Source organism: Choloepus didactylus, chromosome 24, assembly GCF_015220235.1.
Source record: "Choloepus didactylus isolate mChoDid1 chromosome 24, mChoDid1.pri, whole genome shotgun sequence".
Lineage (NCBI taxonomy): Eukaryota > Metazoa > Chordata > Mammalia > Pilosa > Megalonychidae > Choloepus > Choloepus didactylus.
The window spans coordinates 10296162-10310026 of NC_051330.1; the positions used below are offsets into that span (position 1 = coordinate 10296162).

Genomic DNA, 13865 nt, shown 5'->3' on the forward strand with positions numbered 1-13865 from the left:
AAAAAGGAGGACTTTATAAGAGTCTTGGTCTGTAAGGAGCAGGAAGGCAGCTGGACCTTAGAAGGAGATTGAACAGTGTTAGGAACCCAGCAGAGTAGCTTTTCTCCTCTCCTTTGCCTTGTGTCTCTGCAAATTGTGTTTTTTTCTGTCCATTTTCCTTATTTACCTGCTATCGTGGTAGAATATAGCCATCCTGTGGCTACTGAGCTTATCTGTTACACACCAGTCACATGCTGATAACATAGTAGTTGTTTCTGAATTCTTGGTGAAAAGAATCTTAAGAATAGAATGACCTCAGTCAGAGACCTACCCTTGACCAATCAACTGTGTCTGCAGGTGTGAGGGGTGAGGCTGGTCTCTGGAGAGGGATGTCAATTTTGATAAATGTTTGCATTGTGAGCTGGGCAGGCAGTGTCAAAAGTGGTTATTAACGAAATGAAATTTGTAAAGTGTAGTAATCATTCCAAGAGCTGGTCTTTAAAAATACAAGAACCCTTCAGAGAAATAAAGCAATAGCTAATCTAATCAAGAAAGAAAGAGAAACAATTTGCAAAATTAGGGGTAAGAAGGGAAGTGTTTATAGATACAGGGTAAATTAAAATTGTAGCGAATGATTTGTACAACTCCATACTAAGAAATTTGAAAAACTGGATGAAATGGGAAGTCTTTCAGGGCAGGACAGGTAGTTTGAACTTCCGACTCCTGAGTTCTCTTTCTCTAGTCATAGATTGCTGGATCCTGAGTTACCACTTTCTCACCTTTGGGTTTTGTGTTACCCTGCCGTCTACCTGAGCTTCCATGGGTTGATCAGTTGTTATGTCCTTGTCAGTGGAGTCTGTGTGGGGGGGATCCTCCTTTTGTGGAAGTGGCAACCGAAAGTTTACCATCACTGGACCAGTGTGAGCCATCCCCGGGGTAGATCCTGTCCTAAAGGAAGGGGTTGGGTGGGGGATCCATAATCACTTCAAGGAGAGTGCATAAATGGACCCAGCAGAGGGGGTCTTTACATTATGGACTTGGACGAGATTGTTTAGGGAGAGAGTATAGGGAAAGATAAGGAGAAGGCTTAGGAAAAAGCATGTAATTGCTGGGTAGACGCAGATAAAACTGCAGAGGAGACACAGAAGGAGCAACCAAGGTGGTAGAAGGAAAATGAAAGAGAGCAATGTCAAAGAAATGAGTTGGAGAGAATGCTTCAAAAAGGAGGGACTGGTAAAATATCAAGGGCTGTTGAGATGGAAAGGAGACTGAAGTCTTCATAGGATCCATTGGAATTAGGATAGAAGTGCCTTTAGTGTCTGCAGGCTTTCATGATGGGGTAAGGGGAGAGATCGCCTTGGGGCAGGGGGTGGTGACTTCCCAGCTGCTGTACAGCTGGTGGGTGCTGAGGCATTGGCCCCATCAGCTCTCTGTTTACCTCACAGTGCCTTACCAAGATTGGCTTTCTCTAAGCTATAATAGGAAAAGTTTGAAAAACTAGTTTATGGAGTGAGAGTTGCAGAAATGGAGGCTGGGAGAAGGAATGACTCAGGTTTGGTGATAACAAGAAGGAGCGAGCTCTCTTCCCCCTTTGCCAGTTTACATGAGTCAAATTGGCCTCCTTGCCAAATTCTTTCCTGCCTCAGATTCTTTAAGCTTCCAGTTCTTTCTGCCTGGAATCCTCTTTCCTTCTAATATTTGCATGACTCGCTCCCTTATTTCATTAAGGTTTCTACTCAGATGTCACCTCCTTAGAAAGGCCTTTAGCAAAGCCTCCCTCTCTAATTAATATAGCACTTCCTTCACTGTTCTCCGTCCTTGTAACCCGCTTGATTTTTCTTCACAGCATTGCCTCACCTGATGTTTTATTACATATTCATTTGCTCATTTATAGTCACTCAGTGGGTATTTGTTGAATGAGTGAGTGAATGAATGAGTAAATGAATGGACAGGACAGAGGTTGGAGAGTGAAATCAAGCAATTTTTATTTTTCCTTTTAAGATAGAAGAGACTTAAGCATACTTAAAGGTTAATAGAATGGTCTCAGAGAGAACATGATTCACTATTGGAGAGAGGGAGGGAGAGAGAGAGAGGGAAACAAAGCCAGTGTAAGTTCCCTGAGATCAAAGGCTTGTGACCCAAACCAGGGTTGGACAGGTTGACCTTAGCTCAAAGGAGGGAGAGCATCTCTGTGGTGAGAGGAAAGGAGGGAAAGGAAGGGGGGATGGATGTTCTTTTGGTTGGTTTTGAGGGTTTGGTAGCACCAAGAAGTTTGAGGGCATTCCCGTTTGATCACCTCAGTTTTCTCTGTGACATGAGAGGTGACATCTGCTTATAGTGGAAATGTTGAGTCAGGATTCAGGGATTTGAAATAGTCAGGTGAGGGTGGAGGGAGACAGCCAGTTGACTTCAAACAGAAACGTTGGGTTGCTGGACAGTGTTCAGGGCCTCTTTACAGCTGACCAGCGGGTCACCATGTGTGTGTCCTGCCATGTGTTGTGGTCCAGCAGTGCTCAGTTGGTCAAGTACAGCTCAGAAAAAGAGAAGGAGGAAGGGCAGGATCATGGTTGGGTTTTGCCAGAAGGAGGTAGGAGGAAAAGAATTTTAGCTTGTCTGATTGAAGTGATGTACTATGTAATTTCCATAGAAGAAGAAAAGAGAAGGATTTGTGGAGGAGTGCTTAAACCACAGAGAATGGAAGCTGTGGTCTGAAGGTGAACCTCTCGGATCTGGGTGATGGCATGATGTTGGATACGAGTGTGCCCTTAGGGGTGGCTCACTGAGGTGGGGTGGAGGGAGAAGCCCTTTGGGGAGATGACGAACAGCAAGGCCAGGCTGGCTGCAGGGAGGCTGAACTCATCCCAGACGTTGCTGGGGTCAGGGTAGAAACTATGATCTGGGTCCTGAACGAGAGAGAATGACAGGGAGGTCAGTTGGTGATGGAAATGAGTAACAGGAGTAAGGGGGGTGGTGTTTGGAAGTGGCCTTGGGGAGGCGGAGGACACCATTGTGCCTCCTGACCCTGAGGAGGGTGAGGGTCGAGAGCGCTTTGCTTGTTTGTTTACTTGCCTTTACCTTTTGATATACCGCTGTCACTGTGAAAGAGGAATTGCGGGACTCCTGGATTCAGTGTATTAATTAATTGAAAGCCACAGCCGGGAGGGAGCTCAGAGGTCCCTGCAGTGACCCACCCCCCTTAGGGAGAATGGAGCTCTGTTCCTCTGCTTCTCCAACACTGTCAGGAAGGGCAGTAGAAGTTCTTGCTGTGCTGTGTGATCCCTTCATTCATTCTTAACTTTGTTGCTACTGTGAATACACTTTTCCTCCACTATTAAACGTTTTCCTACTAATTTTTAAAATTATTTTTTTAATTATTAGTAGTTAAATTCTAGTTCCAGGCAGCGCTGCTTATTTATTGCAGTAGGAAGAGAGTGCCAGAGAAATGGGGAATGTCAGCTCCTGCTTCAGAGAGGTGTTTTTTTCCTTGCTTCCTTGTTCTATTTTGCTAATGCTGCTGGAATGCAAAACACCAGAAATGGATTGGCTTTGATAAAGGGAGTTTATTTGGTTACAAAGTTACAGTCTTAAGGCCATAAAGTGTCCAAGGTAAGTCATCAACAATTGGGTACCTTCACTGGAGGATGGCCAATGGTGTCCGGAAAACCTCTGTTAGCTGGGAAGGCATGTGGCTGGCGTCTGCTCCAAAGTTCTGGTTTCAAAATGGCTTTCTCCCAGGATGTTCCTCTCTAGGCTGCAGTTCCTCAAAAATGTCACTCTTAGTTGCACTTGGGATATTTGTCCTCTCTCAGCTTCTCCGGAGCAAGAGTCTGCTTTCAACGGCTGTCTTCAAACTGTCTCTCATGTGCAGCTCCTGTGCTTTCTTCAAAGTGTCCCTTTTGGCTGTAGCTCCCCTTCAAAACGTCACTCACAGCTGCAGCTGCACTGTTCCTTCTGCCCATAAGCTCATTTATATGGCTCCACTGATCAAGGCCCACCCTGAATGGGCGGGGCCACACCTCCATGGAAATATCTCATCAGAGTTATCACCTACAGTTGGGTGGGGTGCATTTCCATGCAAACAACCTAATCCAAACGTTCCAACTTAATCCCCACTAATATGTCTGCCCCACAAGATTGCATCAAAGAATGTGGCTTTTTCTGGGGGACATAATACATTCAAACCAGCACATTCCTCTTCTGTTGTTGACAAATAAGTAAAATAATTGTTGGCAATTTTAATGTGTATCGCTTTTCTAAAGACTAAGTTTAGGAGAGAACAAAGTTGCTGATTTTGGTGGGATTGTTCTTGATAATTGGTTGAAAAATAAATTAGAAAATAAATACTTATGCTAAAGCAGATCTGGAGAGCCAGGGTTCCTTCATTCATCTGGGAAAGTACAGTGCCAGGTTTCCTTTTGAAACATCCTGTAATTTTCCCAATTAGGAGTTAGGAAATCTGTGATTTCTTTCTGTATCTGATTATTTGCAAGGTTTGGGACAAATCATTTATTTTTGGACAAATATTGCATTCTTCCAAATGGAAACAACATGTCATAATATTTCATTTTAAAGATCATCAGGTAGAAGATGGTAATAAGAGGAAAAACACCTCCTCTTTTTTTATAATTCAATTTTATTGCGATATATTCACAAACTATACAGTCATCCACAGTGTACAGTCAGTTGTTCACAGTACCGTTGTATAGTTGTGCATTCATCACCACAATCAATTTTTGAACATTTTCATTATCACACACAAAAAAGAACAAGAATAAAAGTTAAATCAAAAAAGAACACCCAAAAAAGAACACCCAAGACATCCCATTGCCCCCCTGGATAAAGGGAGGGTGAGCCACAAGGCTTTCCCAATCACGGGAAAACACCTCTGTTCTACAAATAACTGTGTCATGTAGTTGCTGAGAGAGAAAAAAGGGACTATTGAAAACCAACAGTTGAACTTAAAAACAATGCCATGATTTAATCCTGCTGTTTCCATTTCTTTCGGATGCTTGCTCCTCTCTTGTGAAGTCCTTCCAATATCTCTGTGTACATTCATTGAACGTTTGTAAATCAGGCCTTGTTATTATAATGCTTCCATTTTTTTATGACTGGTTTCAGTTTTCCGATATCTTGCTCTTTGGTCCTTTTACTATATAATGTGCAATCTTTGGGGTTTATTCTGTTCTGTGTTGTTAAAATATACATGGTGTGTATTCTTCCTGAACAGAAAAGATGAAATTTAGATAATTTTATAGTGAAGTTTATTTGTTGATTAAAATCAAGTGATCTGTTTGTTTTGCTATAAACAGATGAAATTGCTGGAAACAAGAATGTGGATTAAAGCAAATTTAAGAAAACATCTAATGTGTTTAAAAGTGATATGGTACAATAATAGAATATTTAGTTATTTTTATCTTCTTTTCATGCTACATAAGGATTCAGAGATTACTCTGTTGAGGTAAGGAATGAAACCACAGATGTTGTGAGCTGTTGTATATAAATCTTTATATTTTTAGTTCATTCTTGAAAATACATTATAAGCATATGGTTTTATTTTTAAATGTATAAGATAATATGTGAGAAATTTTAATTTTGGAATATAATTCCTTATTGTATCTTTCGAGTTTCTTGAAACAGTTATTGTTGATACTTTTTCAGCCTTATTGGGAAAATAAGTTTTAAAAGTGTGCTTAATAATCTGAATGTGCTTACTTAATCATTATTATGTACTGAATTATCCTGCATGAAGTATGCCTGATAGTTTCTACTTTTTTCCTCACATAATTTGGTTGTCATTTGCATGGCATCTAGGAATATTACTGCTCTAGAGTAAATTGTCATTTAAAAAATTTTCTGTTAACCTAATTGAGAAGATACCCAAGGCTTTCATGAGTCAGGTTTTTACTCCCATCCTTTTTAAATAAACTTTTTATAGTGGAAGTTTTCAAACATTGACTGTGGTGGACAGTACTGTGCCCCACCCTTTCCGAGGCAGGTGTGCCCACCCCCAGCAGCTGTAAAGTGCTGGGTGCTAAAGCCTCACAGCCGACCCTTCTCACACTGTGGAGGCGATGCAGGGACCCTCGTCCCCCATCCTTCAGCCAGCCACCACCTTTTGGGAGGTAGGTGAGGGGAGTGTAAGGCTCTGCCTCAAGGCACTACTTAAACTGCAGGGCAGTTTACACTTCAGGCCCCAGCTACACTCTAGTTGAAACCACATCCTTCAGTTCCTTCCCCTTCTCAATTCTACTTCCTTATGGTTTCCCCTGAGAGCAGTGAAGCACAATTCCTCAACAAAGCACTGGCATAAGAATCCCCTTCTCAGGCTCTGCTAACCTAACCTGATGTGAGCCAAGACATGGAGAGATGGAGAGGAGCTGAGAGTGTACAAGGAACCCTTTGTACCCAGGACCTAACTTCAGCAGTTATCAGCGTTTTCCCAGCCTCATTCATCTGTCCCCTACTTTGGAGATTGTTTTGTTTTTTTTTAAACAATTATTTTATAATATATTCCATATATTATATTATTTCTTTCTTATCAGTATGCAGTTACTGTTGATAACAAGATAGGACTTTTTAAAGATGTAAAAACATGCTGAGAAGCTAAACTAAGGAAATGAACAGTTATTCCTCAATACCATCTGATACCCTGACTATGTTTACACTTCCCTTAACAACCATGGAATTTAATACTCTTAAATGATACAATATACAAAATAAAACAAAATTTCATAATATATGTTAAAATGAAACTTTGCCTTAATTTAGCAGACAGAAATCAGTTTGGGAAATGGAGATTTAAGAGCATATTCTAACCCCCCCCCCCCTTCTTTCTTAAGGTCCTGGATGCCACTTCCCTTAGTTTCAACACCAGATTGAAGTGGTTTGTCATATGCTTCGTATGTGGCATCTTCTGTTCTGTCCTTGTAAGTTAAAACTTTATATTACTTAATAGCTTTAATTGTGTGTCAGGCTGATGGTCCCACTTGGTACCAGCAAGCAATCTACTGTGTCTGAATGACTGTCAGAGTATCTTGATGGAACATAATCTCCTAAAATAAAGGATTAGAGAGCAATAAAAGATATATAAATTAATGTTTTAGGGGTTTTATGAATTTTTAAAATGGTTTTATTTAAGAAAAATCAGTGTATGTTAATAGAGTAAGAGAGAATCAGTAATTTAGATGTATTTCCTTTTTTTAACATGCCATTTAAAAAGAACATTTAATTTAAATAAAGTAAAATTTACTCACAAAAGGTTTTAGTATGATTTACACATATATACCTATATGCAGCTAGGCAGAAGATTCACAGATAACATTAAAAATTAGCTGATTTTTTTTCACTATGTAATCAGAGACTATATACTATATAGCGCACTCATTTTAATAATATTATATAATAATTATTATATCATTGTTACTGTAGTAGCACATTTATATTTTAAGCCATTAAAACAAGATTATTTAAAAATAACTATGATATCTTAACTTAGGGAACTGGATTGCTGTGGCTTCCCCAAGGCATGAAGCTTTTTGCAGTGTTTTATACTCTTGGAAATATTGCTGCATTAGCCAGGTGTGTATGTAAGTTCGGCTTCTCAAGATATTTTGTTTGCTGTCACTACCAACATTTACCTTTCTAATAAGCACTTTACTAATAGGACATATTCATGTATCTCTATACATACATGAGTTCAGCCACAGCATTTGGATTTATTCACTAAGTATTTATGGACTCCTTCTTTGTACTAGATACCATTCTAGGCAAAATATTAGTAATAAGAATAGCCAATATTGGGGGCACATACTGTTGGCTAGAAACTATTCTGAAAGTTTTATGTTTATTACAACAAGTTTATGAGTTGCTGCTATTATCCTCCCCATTTTCTAGCTTTAAGTTACAGCCCAGGAAAGTTCAGTAACTTGCCCACAGTTATACAGCAGGTGGCTGAGGCAGGATTCCCACCTGACAGTCTGCCTCCCGGAGCCCAGGCTGTTGACCTCTGCACTTCATTCCTTGCTCCCCTGGCACTTATATTTTAGTGCAGGAGACAATGAAACCTAAGCAAGAAAAGATAATGGTGGACACACTGCACAGAATTAGCATACGGTGCTGCAGCAGTGACTGACTGAGTAGCTACTTTAGAGCATGTGGTCACGGGATACCTGCTTGAGAGTCTTGGGTGCATCTTTGGGCACGCTGATGGCTGGTAGAATAGTTACCAAATTTATGAGCTCCACTTTGGCTTCCACTCCGGCTCTCACAGGCAATCTTTTGTTTCTTTAGAAGGTTCAGTATGGATCCCGAGGTTTCGTCAAGGCAACGTGACATGAGCCAAGGCCAGCTCAGTCCGTTCTCATGTGCTCATACCTATAACCATGAATTGGTGGGTTTGAAACCCACAATGATTCTCCTTCAAATTACAGAATAAAAAGAGCCTTGTTTAGGAATTTTGTTGGGCTGACAGTCATGCATAGAGCTTCTTTTTCCTTGTTCTGAAATGTAATGTGCATAGAGATAAGCATGTAGAAGTGACGGGATTGGTTAAAAGTGAAAAGAAACTGCCTTGCTAGCTTAGGATCACCCTAGCTATGATGTTCACCCATAGCTATAAAATAATGCTGTAAATAATTGGTAAAAAGGCATTTATGTGTTTTAGAAACTAAGATATTAACATTTCCTTTTACCATAAAGGAAAGAATCAGATTTAGTGACAGATTGTTACTAAATAAATTAATATGTTTTATTTTTCTTTTAAGCAGTTTGTTTTTACATAGCAGTTTATATTTTACATAGACAAATTGGTAGACCCATGTCTCAGTTCTTGTGTTTGTTTTAAATAGTACATGTTTCTTAATGGGACCTGTGAAGCAACTGAAGAAAATGTTTGAAACAACAAGATTGCTTGCAACAATTCTTATGCTTGTAAGTAAATAATAATTTAAAAAAAACTTTTATTGAGGTATATTTTGCATTATTATTTTGCACATAATTGCTTACCCTTATGTATGTTCCATTGTTATATTTCCCTTGGTGTATATAATAATTATATCATTAAGGCTGTGTGCTTAAAGTGTTAGGATTATACAGTATTATCTAAAATTGGCTAGCTTGCTTTATGCTACATATATCTAACATCATAGATACATATTGAAAATAAAAATTATAGCTTGATGTGTTTTCATTTTTAAGCCCAGTAGATTGTTTCTTTTTTTGATGCAATTTTATTGACATATATTCACATACCATACAGTCATCCAAAGTGTACAGTCAGTTGTTCACAGTGTCATCATATAGTTGTGCATTCATCACCACAATCAATTTTTGAACATTTTCATTACTCCAAAAAATAAAAATAAGAATAAAAATAAAAGTAAAAAATAACACCCCAAACATCCCATATCCCTCTTCCCCATGCTATTATTCATTTACTTTGGGTCTCCATTTTTCTACTCATCTGTCCATGCACTTGATAAAGGGGGTGTGAGCCGCAAGGTTTTCACAATCACACGGTCACAAAGTATAAGCTGTTTAGTTAGACAATCGTCTTCAAGAATCCAGGCCACTGGATTGCGGTTCAGCAGTTTCAGGTATTTCCTTTTGGCTGTTCTAGTCACTAAAAACTAAAAAGGGATATCTGTATAATATGTAAGAATAACCTCCAGAATGACTTCTCGGCTCCATTTGAAATCTCTCAGACATTGAAACTTTATTTTATTTCATTACTTTTCCCCCTGTTGGTCAAGAAGGCTTTCTCAATCCCACGATGCCAGGTTCAGATTGATCCCTGGGAGTCATGTCCCACATTGCCAGGGAGATTTACACCACTGAGAGTCTGATCCCACGTTGCGGGGAGGTCAGTGAGTTCACCTCCAGAGTTGGCTTAGAGTCTTGGCCACATCTGAGCAACAAAAGAGGTTCTCTGGGGGTGACTCTTTGGCAAAATCGTAAGTAGGCTTAGCCTCTCCTTTGCAATAACAAGCTTCATAAAGGTAAGCTCCAAGATCAAGGGCTTGGCCTTCTAAATTGGTAGTCCCCAATGCTTGCGAGAATGTCAGGAATTCCCCAGATGGGGAAGTTTAATATTTCCACATTTTTTCCCAGTCCCTCAAGGGGGCTTTGCAAATACTTTTTATTCTCTGCCCAAATTACTCTGAGAGTAGATTGTTTCTTAAAGGATGTTTTTTGACGTTCTTTGGAGGCTAGAAGAGAGGTTACCTCTGAGCCCATATGAATCTTCTCAGGGAAAATTGGCAATAATTGAAATAGCCCATTATATTGTTTTTGTCCCTTCCCTTTCTACCTATTTGACAAATAATTCTTCTCACAATATGGCTTCTATAGCAATATTTTCCAGTGGTGCAATTCATTACATTGTGGACAGTGTACAACACTGTAATGCTGTCACTCTATCTTTGAACTTGGAGGGGTGGGTAGATGAAAGTTGATGCTTGTGGTTAAAAATGGAATTTTCGTGTTTTTTTTTTTTTTTTTTTTCCATTACATTTTGGGGTTCTTAGCTGAAAATTGTTTTGTGTATTATGGTCAAAGTAACCCAGTTTCCTCCGCTCCAACATGTTTCTGATTCTTAACTTGCTGGCATCTTTCTTTGGCTTAAAGTGTTTTGCTGAACTTAAATATCAGGATTAGCTAGTTTTTAATTTTAACTATTGATATTACCTTTCAAAGGTAATTTATAAATAAGGAAATGTTTTTCAACTGTAATGTGTCTGATAAGTCTTTTCCCAGTTTTTTACCAGAGAACAAACTTATTTTTTAGGTTAATTTTTGTATATCCTTATTTAGTGTCGTCATTTTGTTACAATTTTTCTAATTTTTCCAGTTGTTTTAAATTTCCTGTATTGGTATGTATAGCAACATGTATATTAACATTTAACTTTATCTAGGTTACTGAGAAATATAATAAAATTAGATTATCTTGTAGTATTTAGGCAACTAGATGTTTATACTCCATTAAGATTTTACTTAGATTATTGTGTTTAAGATATCTGTGTGTTTATCACTCAACTCTTTTTTCCTTTTTTTTTTTTCTTTAATAGAGAAGTTGTGGGTTTACAGAACAGTCATGCATAAAATACAGGATTCTCTAAACTACCCCACCACCAACACCTTGCATTGGTGTGGAACATTTGTTACAGCTGATGATAGCACATGTTTATAATTGTACTATTAATTAAAGTGCATGGTTTAATTTAGGGTTCATTGTTTGTGTAATGTAGTTCCATGGGTTTTTAAAAAATTTTTATTCTGTTACCATATATACAATCTAACATTTCCCCTTTTAATCATATTCAGATATATATTTCAGTGCTGTTAATTGCATTCACAATGTTACATTACCATCACCACCATCCATTACCAGAACATTTCCATCATTCCAAATAGGAACCCTGTATATTTTAAGCCTTAAAATTACTGTTTGTTATCCCCACCCCATCTCCTGGTAACCTAGTCTAGATTCTGACTCTGTAAGTTTATTCTAATTGTTTCAAATCAGTGAGAACACACAATATTTTTCCTTTTTGTCTGACTTATTTCACTCATGTGATGTCTTCAAGGTTCATCCATGTTGTTGCATGTATCAGGACTTCATTCTTTATTACAGCTGAATAATATTCCATTGTGTATATATACCACATTTTTTTTTCCATTCCTCAGTTGATGGACACTTGGGTTGCTTCATCTTTTGGGAATTGTGAATAATGCCACTATGAGCATTGGTGTGCAAGTATCTGTTTTAGTCCCTGCTTTCAATTCTTTTGGGTATATACTTAGTAGTGGAATTGCTGGATCATATAGTAGTTCTGTACTTAGCTTTCTGAGGAACCACCAAGCTGTCTTCCACAGGGGCTACGTTTTATATCACCACCAGCAATGAATGAGTGTTCTATTTCTCTGCGTCCTCTCCAACACTAGTATTCCCCCTCCCCTTTTTTTTTTATAGCAGCCAGTCTAATGGGTATGAAGTGGTATCTCATTGTGGTTTTGATTTGCTTTTCCCTGATGGCTAATGATGTTGAGCATCTTTTCATGGGCTTTCTGTCTATTTCTGTATCTTCTTTGGATCCAGAGATGTTTGTTCAAGTCTTTTGCCCATCTTTAAATTGGGTCGTTTGTCTTTTGTTGTTAAGTTGAAGAATTTCTTTATATATACTAGATATTAAACCTTTATCAGCTATGTGTTTTCATATCCCAATGTGTAGGTTGTCCTTTACTTTCTTTTTTTTTTTTCATTTTTATTGAGATTGTTCAGATACCATACAATTATCCAAAGATCCAAAGTATGCAATCACTTGCCCCTGGGTACCCTTATACTGCTGTGCATCCATCACACTTAATTTTTGTTCAAGTTTTAGAAACTTTTCATTACTCCAGACAAGAAATAAAGTGAAAGATGAAAAAAAAAAAAAAAGAAAAGGAAAGGAAACTCTAATCCTCCCCTATCCCTAACCAACCCCCCTCAATTGTTGACTCATAGTATTGATATAGTACATTTGTTACTGTTTATGAAAAAATGTTGAAATACTACTAACTGTAGTATATAGTTTGTAATAGGTATATAGTACTTCCCTATATGCCCCTCTATTATTAACTTCTAATTCTATTGTCATACATTTGTTCTGGTTCATGGAAATGATTTCTAGTATTTGTACAGTTGATCATGGACATTGCCCACCATAGGATTCAGTTTTATACATTCCCATCTTTTGACCTCCAACTTTCCTTCTGGTAACATATATGACTCTGAGCTTCCCCTTTCCACCTCATTCACACACCATTCGGCGCTGTTAGTTATTCTCACATCTTGCTGCCAACACCCCTGTTCATTTCCAAACATTTAAGTTCATCCTAATTGAACATTCTGCTCATACTAAGCAACCACTCCCCATTCTTAAGCCTCGTCCTATATCTTGGTACCTTATATTTCATGTCTATGAGTTTACATATTGTAATTAGTTCCTATCAGTGAGACCCTGCAATAATTGTCCTAATGTGTCTGGCTTAGTTCACTCAGTATATTTATTGCCCTTGAGGTTTTGTCATCAACCCATTTTTTTTAATATGGTTTTGTTCACTCACCATACATTCCATCCCAAGTAAATAATCGATGGTTTTCCGCATAGTCATACATTTTTGTGTTCGCTACCTTCACCATTATCTATATAAGAGCATCTACATTTCTTCCACAAGGCAGGAGGGAGAGTCAAAGAAGGTAGAGAGGCAAAAGAAAGAGGAAAAAAAAAGACAGCTAGGAAGCAGCAAAAGGAAAAATAACCTTAAATCGAAGTAGAATAAAGAATCAGACAATACCACCAATGTCAAGTGTCTAACATGCCTCCCCTATCCCCCCCTCTTATCTGCATTCACCTTGGTATATCACCTTTGTTACATTAAAGGAAGCATAATACAATGATTCTATTAGTTACAGTCTCTAGTTTATGCTGATTGCATCCCTCCCCCAATGCCTCCCCATTTTTAACACCTTGCAAGGTTGACATTTGCTTGTTCTCCCTCGTAAAAGAACATATTTGTACATTTTATCACAATTGTTGAATACTCTAGATTTCACCAAGTTACACAGTCGCAGTCTTTATCTTTCCTCCTTTCTTGTGGTGTCTCACATGCTCCCCACCTTCCTCTCTCAACCGTATTCATAGTTACCTTTGTTCAGTGTACTTCCATTGTTGTGCTACCATCTCCCAAAATTGTGTTCCAAACCACGCACTCCTGTCTTCTATCACCCTGTAGTGCTCCCTTTAGTATTTCCTGTAGGACAGGTGTCTTGTTCACAAAGTCTCTCATTGTCTGTTTGTCAGAAAATATTTTGAGCTCTCCCTCATATTCGAAGGACAGCTTTGCTG

The 13865-nt window shown here is 38.4% G+C and overlaps 1 protein-coding gene across 1 annotated transcript in view; it reads left to right on the plus strand.

Annotated features, from left to right (window-relative positions):
* The window catches only part of SFT2D1 (SFT2 domain containing 1), a 39573-nt gene that overhangs the window by 12852 nt on the left and 12856 nt on the right, over positions 1–13865 (plus strand). The window contains exons 2-4 of the mRNA XM_037817763.1: positions 6819–6905; positions 7475–7557; positions 8826–8907. Coding sequence (XP_037673691.1) covers positions 6819–6905; positions 7475–7557; positions 8826–8907 — 252 coding nt within the window. The remainder of the gene's footprint in view (positions 1–6818; positions 6906–7474; positions 7558–8825; positions 8908–13865) is intronic.